Source organism: Pristiophorus japonicus, chromosome 6 (genome assembly GCF_044704955.1).
Source record: "Pristiophorus japonicus isolate sPriJap1 chromosome 6, sPriJap1.hap1, whole genome shotgun sequence".
Classification (NCBI taxonomy): Eukaryota; Metazoa; Chordata; class Chondrichthyes; family Pristiophoridae; genus Pristiophorus; species Pristiophorus japonicus.
In genome coordinates this window covers 179,025,389-179,040,708 of record NC_091982.1, presented here as the reverse complement: position 1 = coordinate 179,040,708, position 15,320 = coordinate 179,025,389, and the positions used below count along the sequence as shown (strand labels likewise).

The 15,320-nt window shown below is 42.3% G+C and overlaps 1 protein-coding gene across 1 annotated transcript in view; it reads right to left on the bottom strand.

The window, feature by feature from the left end:
* Nucleotides 1–15,320, bottom strand: part of psmd2 (proteasome 26S subunit ubiquitin receptor, non-ATPase 2) — a 117,368-nt gene that overhangs the window by 36,325 nt on the left and 65,723 nt on the right. The window contains exons 7-8 of the mRNA XM_070883442.1: nucleotides 12,348–12,492; nucleotides 6,494–6,554 (exon numbers count right to left, since the gene is read on the bottom strand). Of these exons, the coding sequence (XP_070739543.1) occupies nucleotides 6,494–6,554; nucleotides 12,348–12,492 (206 nt within the window). The remainder of the gene's footprint in view (nucleotides 1–6,493; nucleotides 6,555–12,347; nucleotides 12,493–15,320) is intronic.

Genomic DNA, 15,320 nt, shown 5'->3' with positions numbered 1-15,320 from the left:
TCTTTCATATGTAAACCCATCAAGCGTCAGCAGCCTATTAAATTAGGAGAGCATCACATACAAACACAGTCCTGTCCTTTCATAACATCCACGCATACATTTTACAATAGATTTTTGGTGAGTATATGCCGCTTGATGTTACTGCTGCAGACTTCTTCCGTCATCTTGCTGATGATTGGAAGGAGGCAGATAGGGCAGCAACTGGCCATGTTAAATTTTTTCCTGGATGGGAGATGTCCGGGCAATTTTTTCATACTGCACAGTTGCACTTCAACAGCTTGGCCAACAAGGCATTTAGCGGGCAGCTATGACGGGTTAAGAGCAGATAGCTTTTGCTACGTGCAAGCAGCTGCCTTGCAACGTCACATTGGGGGGGGGGGCAATCAAATTGGCTGGACATGGTGACGGTGGTGACTTCAAGAGGCCGAATAGGATCATCAATTCAGCATTTTTGATCGAAAGTGCGTGAAAACAGGTCAACATCGTCATTTGCATTTACATTTTGGCCGCTTATTAAATGGGATGGGTATATTCAAGGAGCCTTCTCCTTAAAACAACAGTATAACCACTTATTTGAAATGGGTTTTAAGGAATAACAGGGAAATAGCCTGCATATACTATAGATTTCTATCAAAGCAACATAAAATTTTAATAGGAAAAAGTGTAAACAATGTAATTTCTCTCTCAAAGTGAGTCAACACTGAACAGCTTCTGTAAAAAAAGGTTAATAGACTAATTTTTGTTGATATCATATTGAAAAAGAGATAAATCTGTGAATGTAATGTGTATACGTACCTTAAACAACAATTTTCCAAGTTCAGGCTTATCCAGTGAGTTGAGCCTGATTTGTCCATAAGGAAAGGTGCACTATGACCATATATAGGACAAGAAATCTGACTGGCATGAAATAATAGGTTTATGATCAATTTTATTTTACTGACAGCAAGAATAAAGTATGTTCTTGCTGTCAGTAACAATAAATCAGTTTTATATAAGCCTACTGCTTAATGCCTGTAGTGTATCAGTTTGATTTTCCTCTTATCAAGTTCCACAATTGTGAAATCAGATATGACCTTCAGGATATGACTGAGCTTGCTACATTGCAGTCAAAACAATATCGTCCTTTACAAAACTAATGTTCAATGTTGAATGGCTTTAGGAAAACTCTCAAGGAGTAATTGTTGCAAATGGAGTTAAGTAATGCAATTTAATTGCTGCATTATGGGGGAAAAAAAGGCAAAATCATATAATGAGCAAGAAATTATTTTTTGTTCCATAATCCCTTTTGATAAATGGGTTTTTATAGCTTGCATCCAATTTCTCTTCTAGGGACTCTCGGCAAGCTGACTTTGTAAATAGTTCCTCTCCCCAGGCCTCGTCATACTCTCTTTCAAACTCACCATCATGAAAAAAAACCAACCCGTGATCCATGTTCCCTCTAATTTGTTTTAGCCTGCATGGCCCGTTTAATGGGCTGCGCGGGCCATTCAAAATTCCACGTATGCGCAGTTTTTCCATTTAAAAGCTGGCTCACTGCAAGAGCATTGAGTGATCGTGCAGCTTGAAGGGAACACTGCCCTTGACCCCTCTGTCCCATATCCAACCTCATCAAGATCCTTGAAAGGATCAATGCCATTTCTCAACCAAGTCTCTGAATCTGTTCAATCAGATTATCACCTCTCTCACTACACCAAAACAGCCCTAACCAAAGTCACAAACAACAATCTTTTGGTAAATTCTCTTACTTTGTGTCCTCTAACATTCAACACAAAGGAGAATGGTGTGGATAACCAACACCTTTCCTGTTATCCAACTCCATGGGACTGCTTTCACTTGGTTCCATTCTCAACTATCCAATCATAGCCACAGCATCTCTAACAACCTAATTTCCTCTCCAGCACAAAGGTCACCTACCTTCATCCCTACCTCAGCCCAATCTGCCGTTTGAAGTATCATTCATGCTTTTGTCACGTCTAGACTAGATTATGCCAATACTCTCCTGGCAGCCTCCCATCCTTCATAAACGTCAGCTTATACAAAATTCTGTTGCCCATATTCTAGCCATCACACAGTCATACATTGGTTCCCAGTCCCTTACACAGAAACAGAATCTGCAGCACAGAAACAAGCCATTAGGGTCAACTGTTCATAGTCCATACAATTCTCCTTCCATTCAACTTCCCCCTTCTCAATCTGAACCAGTATCCCTCATGTATGCACCAAGCCTCCCCTTAAATGCATCAATCCTGTCCACTTCAACCAATTCTCTGTGCCAGCGAATTCCATTCTTAACAGTGTAAATAAATACCTCCGAAATTCTTTATTTGATCGGTGTCTATCTTTTTTATGCCTTCTTGGTCAAATGCGAGGAGTAAACGTAATAAGGTGGACGAATTAACTGCGCAAGCAGCTATTAACGAATATGATATAATTGGGATTACGGAGACATGGCTCCAGGGTGACCAAGGCTGGGTATTCAACATTGAGGAAGGATAGACAGAAAGGAAAAGAGGTGGGGTAGCGTTGCTGCTTAAAGAGATTAACGCAATAGTAAGGAAGGACATTAGCTTGGATGATGTAGAATCTGTATGGGTAGACCTGCGGGATACCAAACGGCAGAAAACGCTAGTGAGAGTTGTGTACAGACCACCAAACAGTAGTAGTGAGGTTGGGGACAGGATCAAACAAGAAATTAGGGATGCGTGCAATAAAGGTACAGCAGTTATCATGGGTGACTTTAGTCTACATATTGATTGGGCTAACCAAAGTGGTAGCAATACGGTGGAGGAGGATTTCCTGGAGCGTATTAGGGATGGTTTTCTAGACCAATATATCGAGGAACCAACCAGAGGGCTGGCCATCCTAGACTGGGTGATGTGTAATGAGAAAGGACTAATTAGCAATCTTGTTGTGCGAGGCCCTATGGGGAAGAGTGACCATAATACGGTAAAATTCTTTATTAAGATGGAGAGTAACACAGTTAATTCAAAGACTAGGGTCCTGAACTTAAGGAAAGGTAACTTCAACGGTATGAGGCGTGAAATGGCTAGAATAGACTGGCGAATGATACTTAAAGGGTTGACAGTGGATAGGCAATGGCAAACATTTAAAGATCATATGGATGAACTTCAACCAATGTACATCCCTGTCTGGAGTAAAAATAAAACGGGGAAGGTGGCTCAACTGTGGCTAACAAGGGAAATTAGGGATAGTATTAAATCCAAGGAAGAGGCATATAAATTGACCAGAAAAAAGCAGCAAACCTGAGGATTGGGAGAAATATAGAATCCAGCAGAGGAGGACAAAGGGTTTAATTAGGAGGAGGAAAATAGGAGTATGAGAGGAAGCTTGCTGGGAACATAAAAACTGACTGCAAAAGCTTCTATAGATATGTGAAGAAAAAAAGATTAGTGAAGACAAAATGTAGATCCCTTGCAGTCAGAATCAGGTGAATTTATAATGGGGAACAAAGAAATGGCAGACCAATTGAACAAATACTTTGGTTTTGTCTTCACTAAGGAAGACACAAATAACCTTCTGGAAATACTAGGAGACTGAGGGTCTAGCGAGGAGGAGGAACGGAAGGAAATCCTCATTAGTCAGGAAATTGTGTTAGGGAAATTGATGGGATTGAAGGCCGATAAATCCCCAGGGCTTGATAGTCTGCATCCCAGAGTACTTAAGGAAGTGGCCCTAGAAATAGTGGATGCATTGGTGATCATTTTCCAACCGTCTATCGACTCTGGATCAGTTCCTATGGACTGGAGAGTAGCTCATGTAACACCACTTTTTAAAAAAGGAGGGGGGAGAGAAAACGGGGAATTATAGACTGATTAGCCTGACATCAGTAGTGGGGAAGATGCTGGAATCAATTGTTAAAGATGAAATAGCAGAGCATTTGGAAAGCAGTGACAGGATCGGTCCTAGTCAGCATGGATTTATGAAAGGGAAATCAGGCTTGACAAATCTTCTAGAATTTTTTTGAGGATGTAACTAGTAAAGTGGACAAGGGAGAACCACTGGATGTGGTGTATTTGGATTTTCAAAAGTCTTTTGACAAGATCCCACACAAGAGATTGGTGTGCAAAATTAAAGCACATGGTTGGTAATGTATTGACGTAGATAATTGGTTGGCAGACAGGAAGCAGAGAGTCTGGATAAACGGGTCCTTTTCAGAATGGCAGGCAGTGACTAGTGGGGTTTTTTGTTAGGTCAGTTTTTTTTCCCCCCCAAAAGGAGGCGTTCCCAGCCACTTATACCATTTATGCCAATTTGGCCAGAAAAAAGTTGTACTAAACTAACTTAGCGCAGCGTATGTGTCCACTTTCGTCCGCACAGAAAGACCTTACTTACAGTTAAAGAATTGGTGCAAGTAACTACATTGAAAGTACCAAGCACCAAACAAAGCACAAAAAGTAATAAGCAATTCATTAATAAATAAAATAGAAGGAACCCTGCCCCTAAAGCACCAAGACCAAAGTAATAAGCAATCAATAAATAACAATTAAAAAAATAGAAGGAACTGCACCTAAAGCACCAAAATCAATCAGTAAATAAGAAATAAAAAATAGAAGTCCTACCTTAGGGAACGCAGCAGGCCGCCGATGAAGGAGCCCATTCGGCCAGGGCTAGGGACGGCGTGCTTCGGGCCCCTCCCATACAGCCTGCAGCGCGCGTTTGCGGAAACGGCCTGCCAGGAACTACTGCAGATGCACGCAGGCTCTAGCGTGCATGTGCAGAGGTCCCGGCACTGTTTTCAGTGGCTCCGCCCCAATCCATTGGGCCACGATGCGCCATGACCGAGGAGAGGCTGGGGAGCGGCCAGAATACGGACGTCTTTTTACAGCGTGCTTGGAGGCGGACAAAAGCAGCGCACCTCGGTTGAGGGCGCCAGAAAAACAGGTTAGGGAAACTCGAGCCCATAATGTTTTATTATCCGATCTATTAGCAAAGATTCTAGTATCTTCCCTACCACCAACGTTCAAGCTAACTGGTCTGTAATTCCATGGATTATTTCTCTCTCACTTGAACATGGGAATTACAATTACTGTTTGCCAGTCCTTTGGCATTATTCCTTTTTCTATTGAATTTTTATATAGGCAACTCTTGAATATCTGGGTCCCTCGGGGATTGGGCTATTCCGGGTAAACAATTTTGCCGTTAGGGTGAGTCTACATTTTAAAGTTAAAACTTTAATGAATAAATACAATCAGCTACAAACAGTAACAAAGGATGGACATTACCAGCATGCATGTACAGGTTCCGTGCCTGGAACCCGGTGCTGGCACTGCCGCTGTTCCTAACGTCAGCGGCAGCCACGAGAGACAGTGGCTACAGCATCGCACACACACACCGGCAAAGCAAGGGCAGAGGAGGGTGATTTTTACGGTGAGTGAGAGAGACAGAATGTGCGAGTATGAGAGAGAGTGTGAGAGAGAAAATGAGCAAATACAAATGAGCACAGTGTTTGGAAGGAGATTTTTCCAAATTATTTGGGGCTGTCTTTTCACTTGTTAGCAACAGAATTTTAAATCTAATTTCTGTTGGATCCGTGTACGGATAATCGAGAGTTGCCTGTATATAAATAGTTATTCTACAGAATATTACAGGAGAAGGCAGGTTTACAAGGAAATATCTTGGGATTAGACCTTGATAAACAACTTCAGTTTCACTCTTGCAGCTTGACATACCACCTGAACTTAGTGGCCCTGAAATTCCGGTAGGAGGCTTCCTTCGTGCGAATGCTTCCGACCCGAAATTTTTTCCCGAAAGTACCTGGTGGTCCCAGTGGCGCCTTGGATTGCGGCGGGAGGCCTTCTTTTCCCGTGCATCGGAGTGCGCCCCTGGCCTCTGGGTTTGCACGTAGAAGCTGGAGTCACGTGGGCCTGGACAACCAATCACGGTACAGTATTCTCATCGATTGTAATGGGAATTCCGTAACTCCGAGTTCCTATTATTATCAGAGAAAACCCCCCAAAACGCCCAAACACAAACACACACCTAGCAATTCCAAAACCAAATGAAATTGAAGTTAATCAAATGTTTTGTTAAAAATATATATTTTGGATTTTTTTTAAATGTCTTAATAGGGTCCAAAATAAACTTGCCTTAAATGGACTGGGGCCCCCACTTTAAAAATGTGTTAACATTTTGTGTGTGTGTGTTTTAAAACTCTTACGCTGGTAAAAGTAGGCTATGCGCCTGCTTTTACCAGACGCAAAAGTTTTAAGGACATTCGTTGGGCAAACAGCCCAATCTCGCCCGCTTGAATGTCCTTTTCCCGGGATGCGGAAGATCTGTCAAGAGGAATCTTGACAGATTGGAAAGCCGGCTTTTGCGAGGCCTCGCCGGGTCCGTACTCACTCCACGTGGACCTGGCGAGGCTGGGATTTTACGTCCAACATGTTACTACTTTGATAATATGGGGGGGAAAAAAAAAAGATAGTGGTGACAAAAACATCCCCGCTTCTAAACTAATGCATATAAAACTTACGGTTGTTTTCTAAATGTGTCTTGTAAATATCCTCTGGTACTTTAGGCTCCATAATGTCCAGCTGGGGAGAAAACAAATTTCTTATTGCATAATTGCAGATTTTCATAGATTTTAGCTTCTCTATTAGTAAGTAAAGATAGGTTACCTGCCCAAGAGAGTTTCTTTTGTTCTTTGACTAACTTTGACCTTTTCCCCTTCCCTATCTCTCTAACCTCTACAAGTTGTTCCACCCCCACACAGAACTTGTTCCCGACCGGCCTCTTGTGCATCCTCTTTTCACTTCACGGTTAGTGACCATGCCTTCAGTGCATAGGCTCCACACTCAAACTCTCTCTCTATACTCTTCTTCACTATTCTCCTTTAAAGTCCTCCTTAAGACTCTCCTCTTATCTGGTTTTTGGTCACCTCTCCTAATCCTCCATCTTTGGGTCAGTGGCAATTTTTTCTGATGTCTCTGCAGTATTTTCCTACGGTAAGCCACTGAATAAATGCAGGCTATTGCTGATATGCATAATCATGCAATCGGAGTATAGCCTAACTTGGGATTGTCCAACAATTGGGCCACAGGCCTAACACAACACTTATTGTGATTTGAAACAGTCGACCAAGCAGCTTCTGATTGAAGAATAGTTAATCGCCAGAGATAACAGAGGTGTGGAAGACAGAGGGGGGCAAAAGTCAGAAAGGTGGAGCAGCGACATTAATACAAATAGTGGATGTTTCCAACGTCAAAAAACAAATTCTCACATTTCAAGTAGTTAGAACTTTGAGTGAAGAACTAAAGTGGTGCCCTAATTAGGAACTAGTGAGGACATTACCGGGCATAATTTCCACAAAGCCTGCATAAGGGGAATTAATTGGTGATCCCCTGGTTATGGAAGACTGCAATGTGAATTCAAACTGAACTATGTTTTAAATCAGTCAATTTATTGGGAGATATTCATGGACAACACACGATAGGACTAACAGTACAAACACTCCCCATGTGTGTAATAATAATCATCATCATTATAGGCAGTCCCTCAAAATCGAGGAAGACTTGCTTCCACTCTAAAAGTGAGTCCTTAGGTGACTGAACAGTCCAATATGGGAATTACAGTCTCTGTCACAGATGGGACTGACAGTCGTTGAAAGAAAGGGTGGGTGAGACTGGTTTGCCGCATGCTCGTTCCGTGGCCTGCGCTTGTTTTCTGCACGCTCTTGGCGACGAGACTGGAGGTGCTCAGCGCCCTCCTCCGCGGATGCTCTTCCTCCACTTCGGGCGGTCTTTGGCCAGGAACTCCGAGGTGTCGGTGGGGATGTTGCATTTTATTAAGGAGGCTTTGAGGGTGTCCTTGAAACGTTTCCTCTGCCCACCTAGGGCTCGCTTGCCATGTAGGAGTTCAGAGTAGAGAGCACTTGCTTTAGGAGTCCCATGTCAAGCATGCGAACAATGCGGCCTGCCCAACGGAGCTGGTCGTGTGGGGTCAGTGCTTCGATGCTGGGGATGTAAGCCTGATCGAGGACGCTAACGTTGGTGCATTTGTCCTCCCAGAGGATTTGCAGGATCTTGCGGAGACATCGTTGGTGGTATTGCTCCAGCGATTCTGGGCCATACAGGAGGGTGGGTATCACTACAGCCCTGTAGACCATGAGCTTGGTGGCAGATTAGAGGGCCTGATCTTCGAACACACTCTTCCTCAGGCGGCCAAAGGCTGCGCTGACAGACTGGAGGCAGTGTTGAACCTCGTCTGCCCTTGCTGATAATAGGCTCCCGAGGTATGGAAAGTGGTCCATGTTGTCCAGGGCTGCACCGTGGATCTTGATGACTGGGGGGGCAGTGCTGCGTGGTGGGGTCAGGTTGGTGGAGGACCTTTGTCTTACGGATGTTTAGTATAAGGCCCAAGCTTTCGTAGACCTCAGTGAAGATATTGACTATGACGGAGTTCAGTCTCTGAATATGCGCAGACTCAAGCATCGTCCGCATACTGTAGTTCGACGAGAGGTTGGGACGGTCTTGGATCTGGCCTGGAGACGACGAAGGTTGAACAGGTTCCCACTGGTTCTGTAGCTCAGTTCCACTCCAGTGGGGAGCTTGTTGAGTGTGAGGTGAAGCATTGCAGCGAGGAAGATCAAGAAGAGGGTTGGCACAATGACACAGCCCTGCTTGACCCCAGTCCGGATGTGGATTGGGTCTGTGATGGATCCGTTGGTCAGGAGCACGGCTTGCATGTCGCCGTGGAGCAGGCGGAGGCTGGTGACAAACTTTTGGGGGCAGCCCGAAACGGAGGAGGACGCTCCATAGTCCCTCGTATGTCAAAGGCCTTTGTAAGGTCAAAGAAGGCCATGTAAAAGGGTTGGTGCTGTTCCTTGCATTTTTCTTGCGGCTGTCGCGCCGTAAAGAATCTCCGTTATCAGCCACAGGGAAAGTCGGCGCTAGAATCCTCCTCAACCGTCTTTTCACTGTGGCTGAGGAGCTCCTCCCGGAGTCACAGTGCAGATTTCATCCACTACGGGGTACAACGGACATGATCTTGTGTTATAAGCACCATCAGTGGATGCCCTGCGTGAACTAGTAAAGGCATTTACCACCGGTCATTGTATTTCAATAACCAGGCCACGAACCATAATTTCTCGGTTCAGAAGTAATATTTTACTCACTGCCTTCGGAGAGTAGATACTGCTTCCGACGAGGCAATCATACCCCGTCTCTGCTCATTTCCACAGCATGTTAGATGAATGGATTGAAGAAAAAATTAGGCTTACCTAGCATCGGTGCATTATGCAGAAAATCCTCAAAACAAACTGGCTTTGAGAGCACACATTCAAGTTTGTTTTGAGACATTCTTGGATTATGGTTTGGGAAGCCCCAGAATGTATCTCCAAACAATATTTGCATTTTGTTTTGTATAGCTCCAAGACTATTTCTTGTCAACTAGCATCAGATTTGTTTCAGTGATACTGACGTGTCTGATGCAGAGACATCTGATCTAAGAGGTTACCACTTGAGGAGTATCTGTGTTACTTGATTGATAATTACTTCCTAGGAGGGATCACTGCAACCTGATCTTGATATTTATAGAATCAGTGCTGACATTCTGTTGTTGCCAAATGGCACTAGTGCATCCCCAGCAAGAGTCCTGGCCATCAGTCAGTGCTGGCATATCACAGCATCTACAGAAATCAAATCTTTAGAACGGCATTGTACTGGTGATCTTCAGTATCAGTCTGTTGATCAAAGATAACTACAGTTGAGCGATGTCATTCAGCCCACCATAGAAGCCTGTGATTTCTCGCCTCCATCACAGCACCTAACTGCCTGCTAAGTTTCTAAAGTTTGGCCTGAAAACACTTGACAGTCAATTTTCCCTCCAAGTAAAAGATGCTAGCATTTGTTCTCTCGCACCTCTGGCTGATAGCACACTAATATTATGAACAGAATATCATGCCCGATCATGCAGTTTTCTTTTTTCTTTAAAATGTCTCCTCACTTTTTCCAGATAACCTCTAGCTCAGCAGCTTTCACCAGTTCCTATCATAGAAAACATCGAAAATAGGTGCAGGAGTAGGCCATTCGGCACTTCGAGCATGGCTGAACATGCAACTTTAGTACCTCATGCCTGCTTTCTTGCCATACCCCTTGATCCCCCGAGTAGTAAGGACTACATCTAACTCCTTTTTGAATATATTTAATGAATTGGCCTCAACAACTTTCTGTGGTAGAGAATTCCACAGGTTCATCACTCTCTGGGTGAAGAAGTTTCTCCTCATCTCGGTTCTAAATGGCTTACCCCTTATCCTTAGATTGTGATCCCTGGTTCTGGACTTCCACAACATTGGGAACATTCTTCCTGCATTGAACCTGTCTAAACCCGTCAGAATTTTAAACATTTCTATGAGATCCCCTCTCATTCTTCTGAACTCCAGTGAATACAAGCCCAGTTGATCCAGTCTTTCTTGATATATCAGTCCCGCAATCCCGGGAATCAGTCTGGTGAACCTTCGCTGCACTCCCTCAATAGCAAGAATGTCTTTCCTCAAGTTAAGAGACCAAAACGGTACACAATACTCCAGGTGTGGCCTCACCAAGGCCCTGTACAACTGTAGCAACACCTCCCTGTCCCTGTACTCAAATCCCCTCGCTATGAAGGCCAACATGCCATTTGCTTTCTTAACCGCCTGCTGTACCTGCATGCCAACCTTCAATGACTGATGTACCATGACACCCAGGTCTCGTTGCACCTCCCCTTTTCCTAATCTGTCACCATTCAGATATTAGTCTGTCTCTCTGTTTTTACCACCAAAGTGGATAATCTCACATTTATCCACATTATACTTCATCTGCCATGCATTTGCCCACTCACCTAACCAAGTCACTCTGCAGCCTCATAGCTTCCTCCTTGCAGCTCACACTGCCACCCAACTTAGTGTCATCTGCAAATTTGGAGATACTACATTTAATCCCCTCGTCTAAATCATTAATGTACAATGTAAACAGCTGGGGCCCCAGCACAGAACCTTGCGGTACCCCACTAGTCACTGCCTGCCATTCTGAAAAGTACCCATTTACTCCTATCTTTGCTTCCTGCCTGACAACTAGTTCTCAATCCACGTCAGCACACTACTCTCAATCCCATGTGTTTTAACTTTGCACATTAACCTCTTGTGTGGGACCTTGTCGAAAGCCTTCTGAAAGTCCAAATACACCACATCAACTGGTTCTCCCTTATCCACGCTACTGTAAACATCCTCAAAAAATTCCAGAAGATTTGTCAAGCATGATTTCCCTTTCACAAATCCATGCTGACTTGGACCTATCATGTCACCTCTTTCCAAATGCGCTGCTATGACATTCTTAATAATTGATTCCATCATTTTACCCACTACCGATGTCAGGCTGACCGGTCTATAATTCCCTGTTTTCTCTCTCCCTCCTTTTTTTAAAAAAGTGGGTTTACAGGCTACCCTCCACTCCATAGGAACTGATCCAGAGTCTATGGAATGTTGGAAAATGACTGTCAATGCATCCGCTATTTCGAAGGCCACCTCCTTAAGTACTATGGGATGCAGACCATCAGGCCCTGGGGATTTATCGGCCTTCAATCCCATTTCTTTGTTCCTCGTTATGACTTCCCCTGATTCTGACTGCAGGGGACCTACATTTGTCTTCACTAACCTTTTTCTCTTTACATATCATAGAAGCTTTTGCAGTCCGTCTTAATGTTCCCTGCAAGCTTCCTCTCGTCATCTATTTTCCCTGCCCTAATCAAACCCTTTGTCCTCCTCTGCTGAGTTCTAAATTTCTCCCAGTCCCCGGGTTCGATGCTATTTCTGGCCAATTTGTATGCCACTTCCTTGGCTTTAATACTATCCCTGATTTCCCTTGATAGCCACGGTTGAGCCATCTTCCCTTTTTTATTTTTACGCCAGACAGGGATGTACAATTGTTGTAGTTCATCCATGCGATCTCTAAATGTCTGCCATTGCCCATCCACTGTCAACCCCTTCAGTATCATTTGCCAATCTATCCTACCCAATTCACGCCTCATACCTTCAAAGTTACCCTTCTTTAAGTTCTGGACCATGGTTTCTGAATTAACTTATCAAGTTAATATAACTCTCAATGTCGAGTGTACTCAATACCAAATTTGGTTTGACCTCAGTCATAAAACATAAACAATATATGTTTATTAAATTATTTTTCTGCCAATCTGTAGGATCCATTTGGATCAAATATTTTCTATAATCCAACCATAAAACATTTCACATTTGTCAAGTTCAATATAGCATCAGTCGGAAACACTGAAGAACACATTTAGTTTTGTCTACAGCCCAATTCAAACAGGTGCTTTTGCTAAATTAAAATGCAGCTTACCTCTCGTGCAAGGGCCAAGAAGTTGCTATTCAATTGGACATTTGACATTATCTCTGTCAGATCCTCATAGTCCTCCACATCCTCATTTAGCTCCAAGAATACACCGTGGCGACCCAACATAAATGCTACCTGCTTCTGAATAACACTGTAGATCAAGTTAAAGGAACAAAGTTATTAAACAAAGATCAGACCAAACAAGAGTTATAGTAATTTAGTGTCACATTAGAAAAACAAGGTTCTCCTCTCCAAAAAATGCTGGGTATGGTTGCAAAGCCTCCAGCAGCCCTACAGTACCTCACACAAGTGGCAAACGTATGAGAGCTGTACACTGTTTTGGTAGGCTACTCTATCAGATGAGCCATCAGTCAAGTCGTCTTCACTTTATCTACACATAGAAGAGCGACTAGCTATTGATCAAGAGTGACTGATCTCAATCATGATCAAGGCTGATTTTGGTCATTCTTAGTTCAAGAGCACTGAAGCAAATTGTAGGACCATACCATCCTTCATTAACCATCAGCTAACTCACTGACAGGGAACTACAGAAAGATTAAATTTTCAAGTAATAACACAATTGTACATTCAAAGTACTATAACGAATAGCAGGAACAATATGCTTCATACTTGTAGGAATCATATCCTCAAATTAGTTGAATATTCTGTACTTTAACATTTCTGTAGCTATTTTAATAAAGCTGTAGTCAACACTTAAGATACTGCAGATATAGAAGAAACACGACGGGAGCAGTTACAGGACAGACATCTTGAAGATTCAGATGATATCATGAACTATAGGAGTATTTTGAGATTTACATTAATCACCTGAACTATAGAACCAGTTAAAAAAAGGTTGCAATCTTCTCAAAGTCTCCTGCCCTGTGAAAATAACCAAAATTGTGGGCCTCGAGTAGAGGTTAATCTGTGATTTAAAATTTACAATGCAGTCATTTTCAAATGATTTTAGACATGCCCAGTCTTCTACTCACTCAAGTTTTCTTTAAAAATTAAAAGCATTTTATTTTTATAGTCTACAGAAGTGATTTTTTTTTCTCTAAAACAAAACAGAATTAAACAACTGCAAATCCTCCAGTTTGAGCTTCATCACTATTTATTACATTACTGAAGTAAGTTTGTTGCATGGAGGGCTTGCTTCCTTGCTGGCTAAGTAATATCCAGCAAGTAGCTAATTAATTGGTTTCAGATTGAATCCCTAGTTTGTGCAGAGTCAATTGATCTGTGCTGAAGCAGTGGTAAGAGCATAACAATAGGCCACTGGGACCCCAAGTTAGGAATGAAAAATTAGCCAGGGCTACCACTATCCATTAGCCCTCCTAAAAGTGTATGGATGTCAGCTGAGCCACTATCAAGCTCAGCTGTTTCAGCCTCCACACTCAAATAGCTTGCCGAGATGAATAATAACCACTTAAGCGAATTATCGTAGGCTGCTTAGCATACCATATTACAGGAAGGAATCAACACCATTATATGACATGGGAAGACGACTGGCTAGAAAGGCATTTTACATAAACTGTGGATTACCAAGAGGTTATGATATATGTGTAAACACAGGGCATACAACAGGATCTACTGCAATGAAGACACTTTTCCACATTTATGAATTCTATCAAAAAGCTAAAAACATTTACTATATTTTCTATCCATTTTCTCTGATCAAACGTTTAAGTTTCAAGTGGCAAGTGAATATGGATTGTGTTAAACATTGATAAACATTGATAAATCCCATAAATGGCTTGTAACTCATTTTCATAACTCATTTTCATAGGTGGGGAAGACGACGCCAATCTAATCTTTTATGCTCCGTAAACGACTCAGTACTACTTGGTACAGTAGAGATCCATTCTGTATAGCCATCATCTACTCGTGGTCCCTGAACTGTGGTAAGCTGGCCTTCAAAGGCTTGGCAATGTGGTCCTATGTGCATTTGTATATTTATTAACTGATGGCCTGTTTTTTTTGAGAACTTGGATGTTTGGAAAGGGCTGTTTTTAGCATTGCTGTCTGATAGATAGATAAATCATAAATCAGGGACCAAAAGCGGTTAGTATCAGCAACTTAAGATAAATAGAAACATGGAGTTAAATGTTTTTAATTACCTCCCCGCCCCATGGTACACGATCATGTGACCCATGGCACACCGTCTCTAAGCCTTCACTTGAAACTTTTTTTGCAAATGAAAAAAAGTTTCATTTCCAAGAGGAATGGATTCAAAACTTCCGGTGTACAATTTTAACAGAAGTGCAGCATTTTTTTGCCATTCTGGAAAACTTAGTAAGATGCACTCGAATCCCATTATAAGAATGGTGTTTGGCATCATCTGTTATAAATGCGAGTACTGAACATTGTCATTTAACATTTTTTTAATAAAAGAGAATAGATTGAGGTTTAATAGTACTCTTCACATGCTGCCAGATGATAGTGCAGGGAAGATTTGCACTTTTTCAACATAAAGTTAGTTTGTTGCTGAGCAAAAATTTTCTTTTCTTGTTAAATAATTTAAACAGTCGGATGCATTGATAAGGAAAAGCTGAGTAGCTTCTCATATTTTACCACTTTTAATGCTAAGTTCTCATACAAAATAGGAACAAAGCTCCTTGGTATTTCCTCCCTAATGGCAATGCTTTAGAGTATTGAGGAAAACAGCAATTGCATTGCTTTTCTACAGTACCATAGCACATTTCTCAAATACCCCAAAATGCTTCAGTGAATTATCTTGAAGTGCAATGATAATTCTGCTGGCAAATGCAGCAGACATTTTCGCACACAGTAAAATCCCAAACAATAGCCACATTGGTTGATTATTAGTCAGGATAGCAGGAGAATCCCTTACTCTTCAAATAGTGCCAGCAATATTTTTTTTACATCCAACTGTAAAAGTATACAGGGCCTTGGTTTAACATCTCAAGACAGCACCGTAAACAATGCAGCACACTCTTATTATTGCACTGAAACATC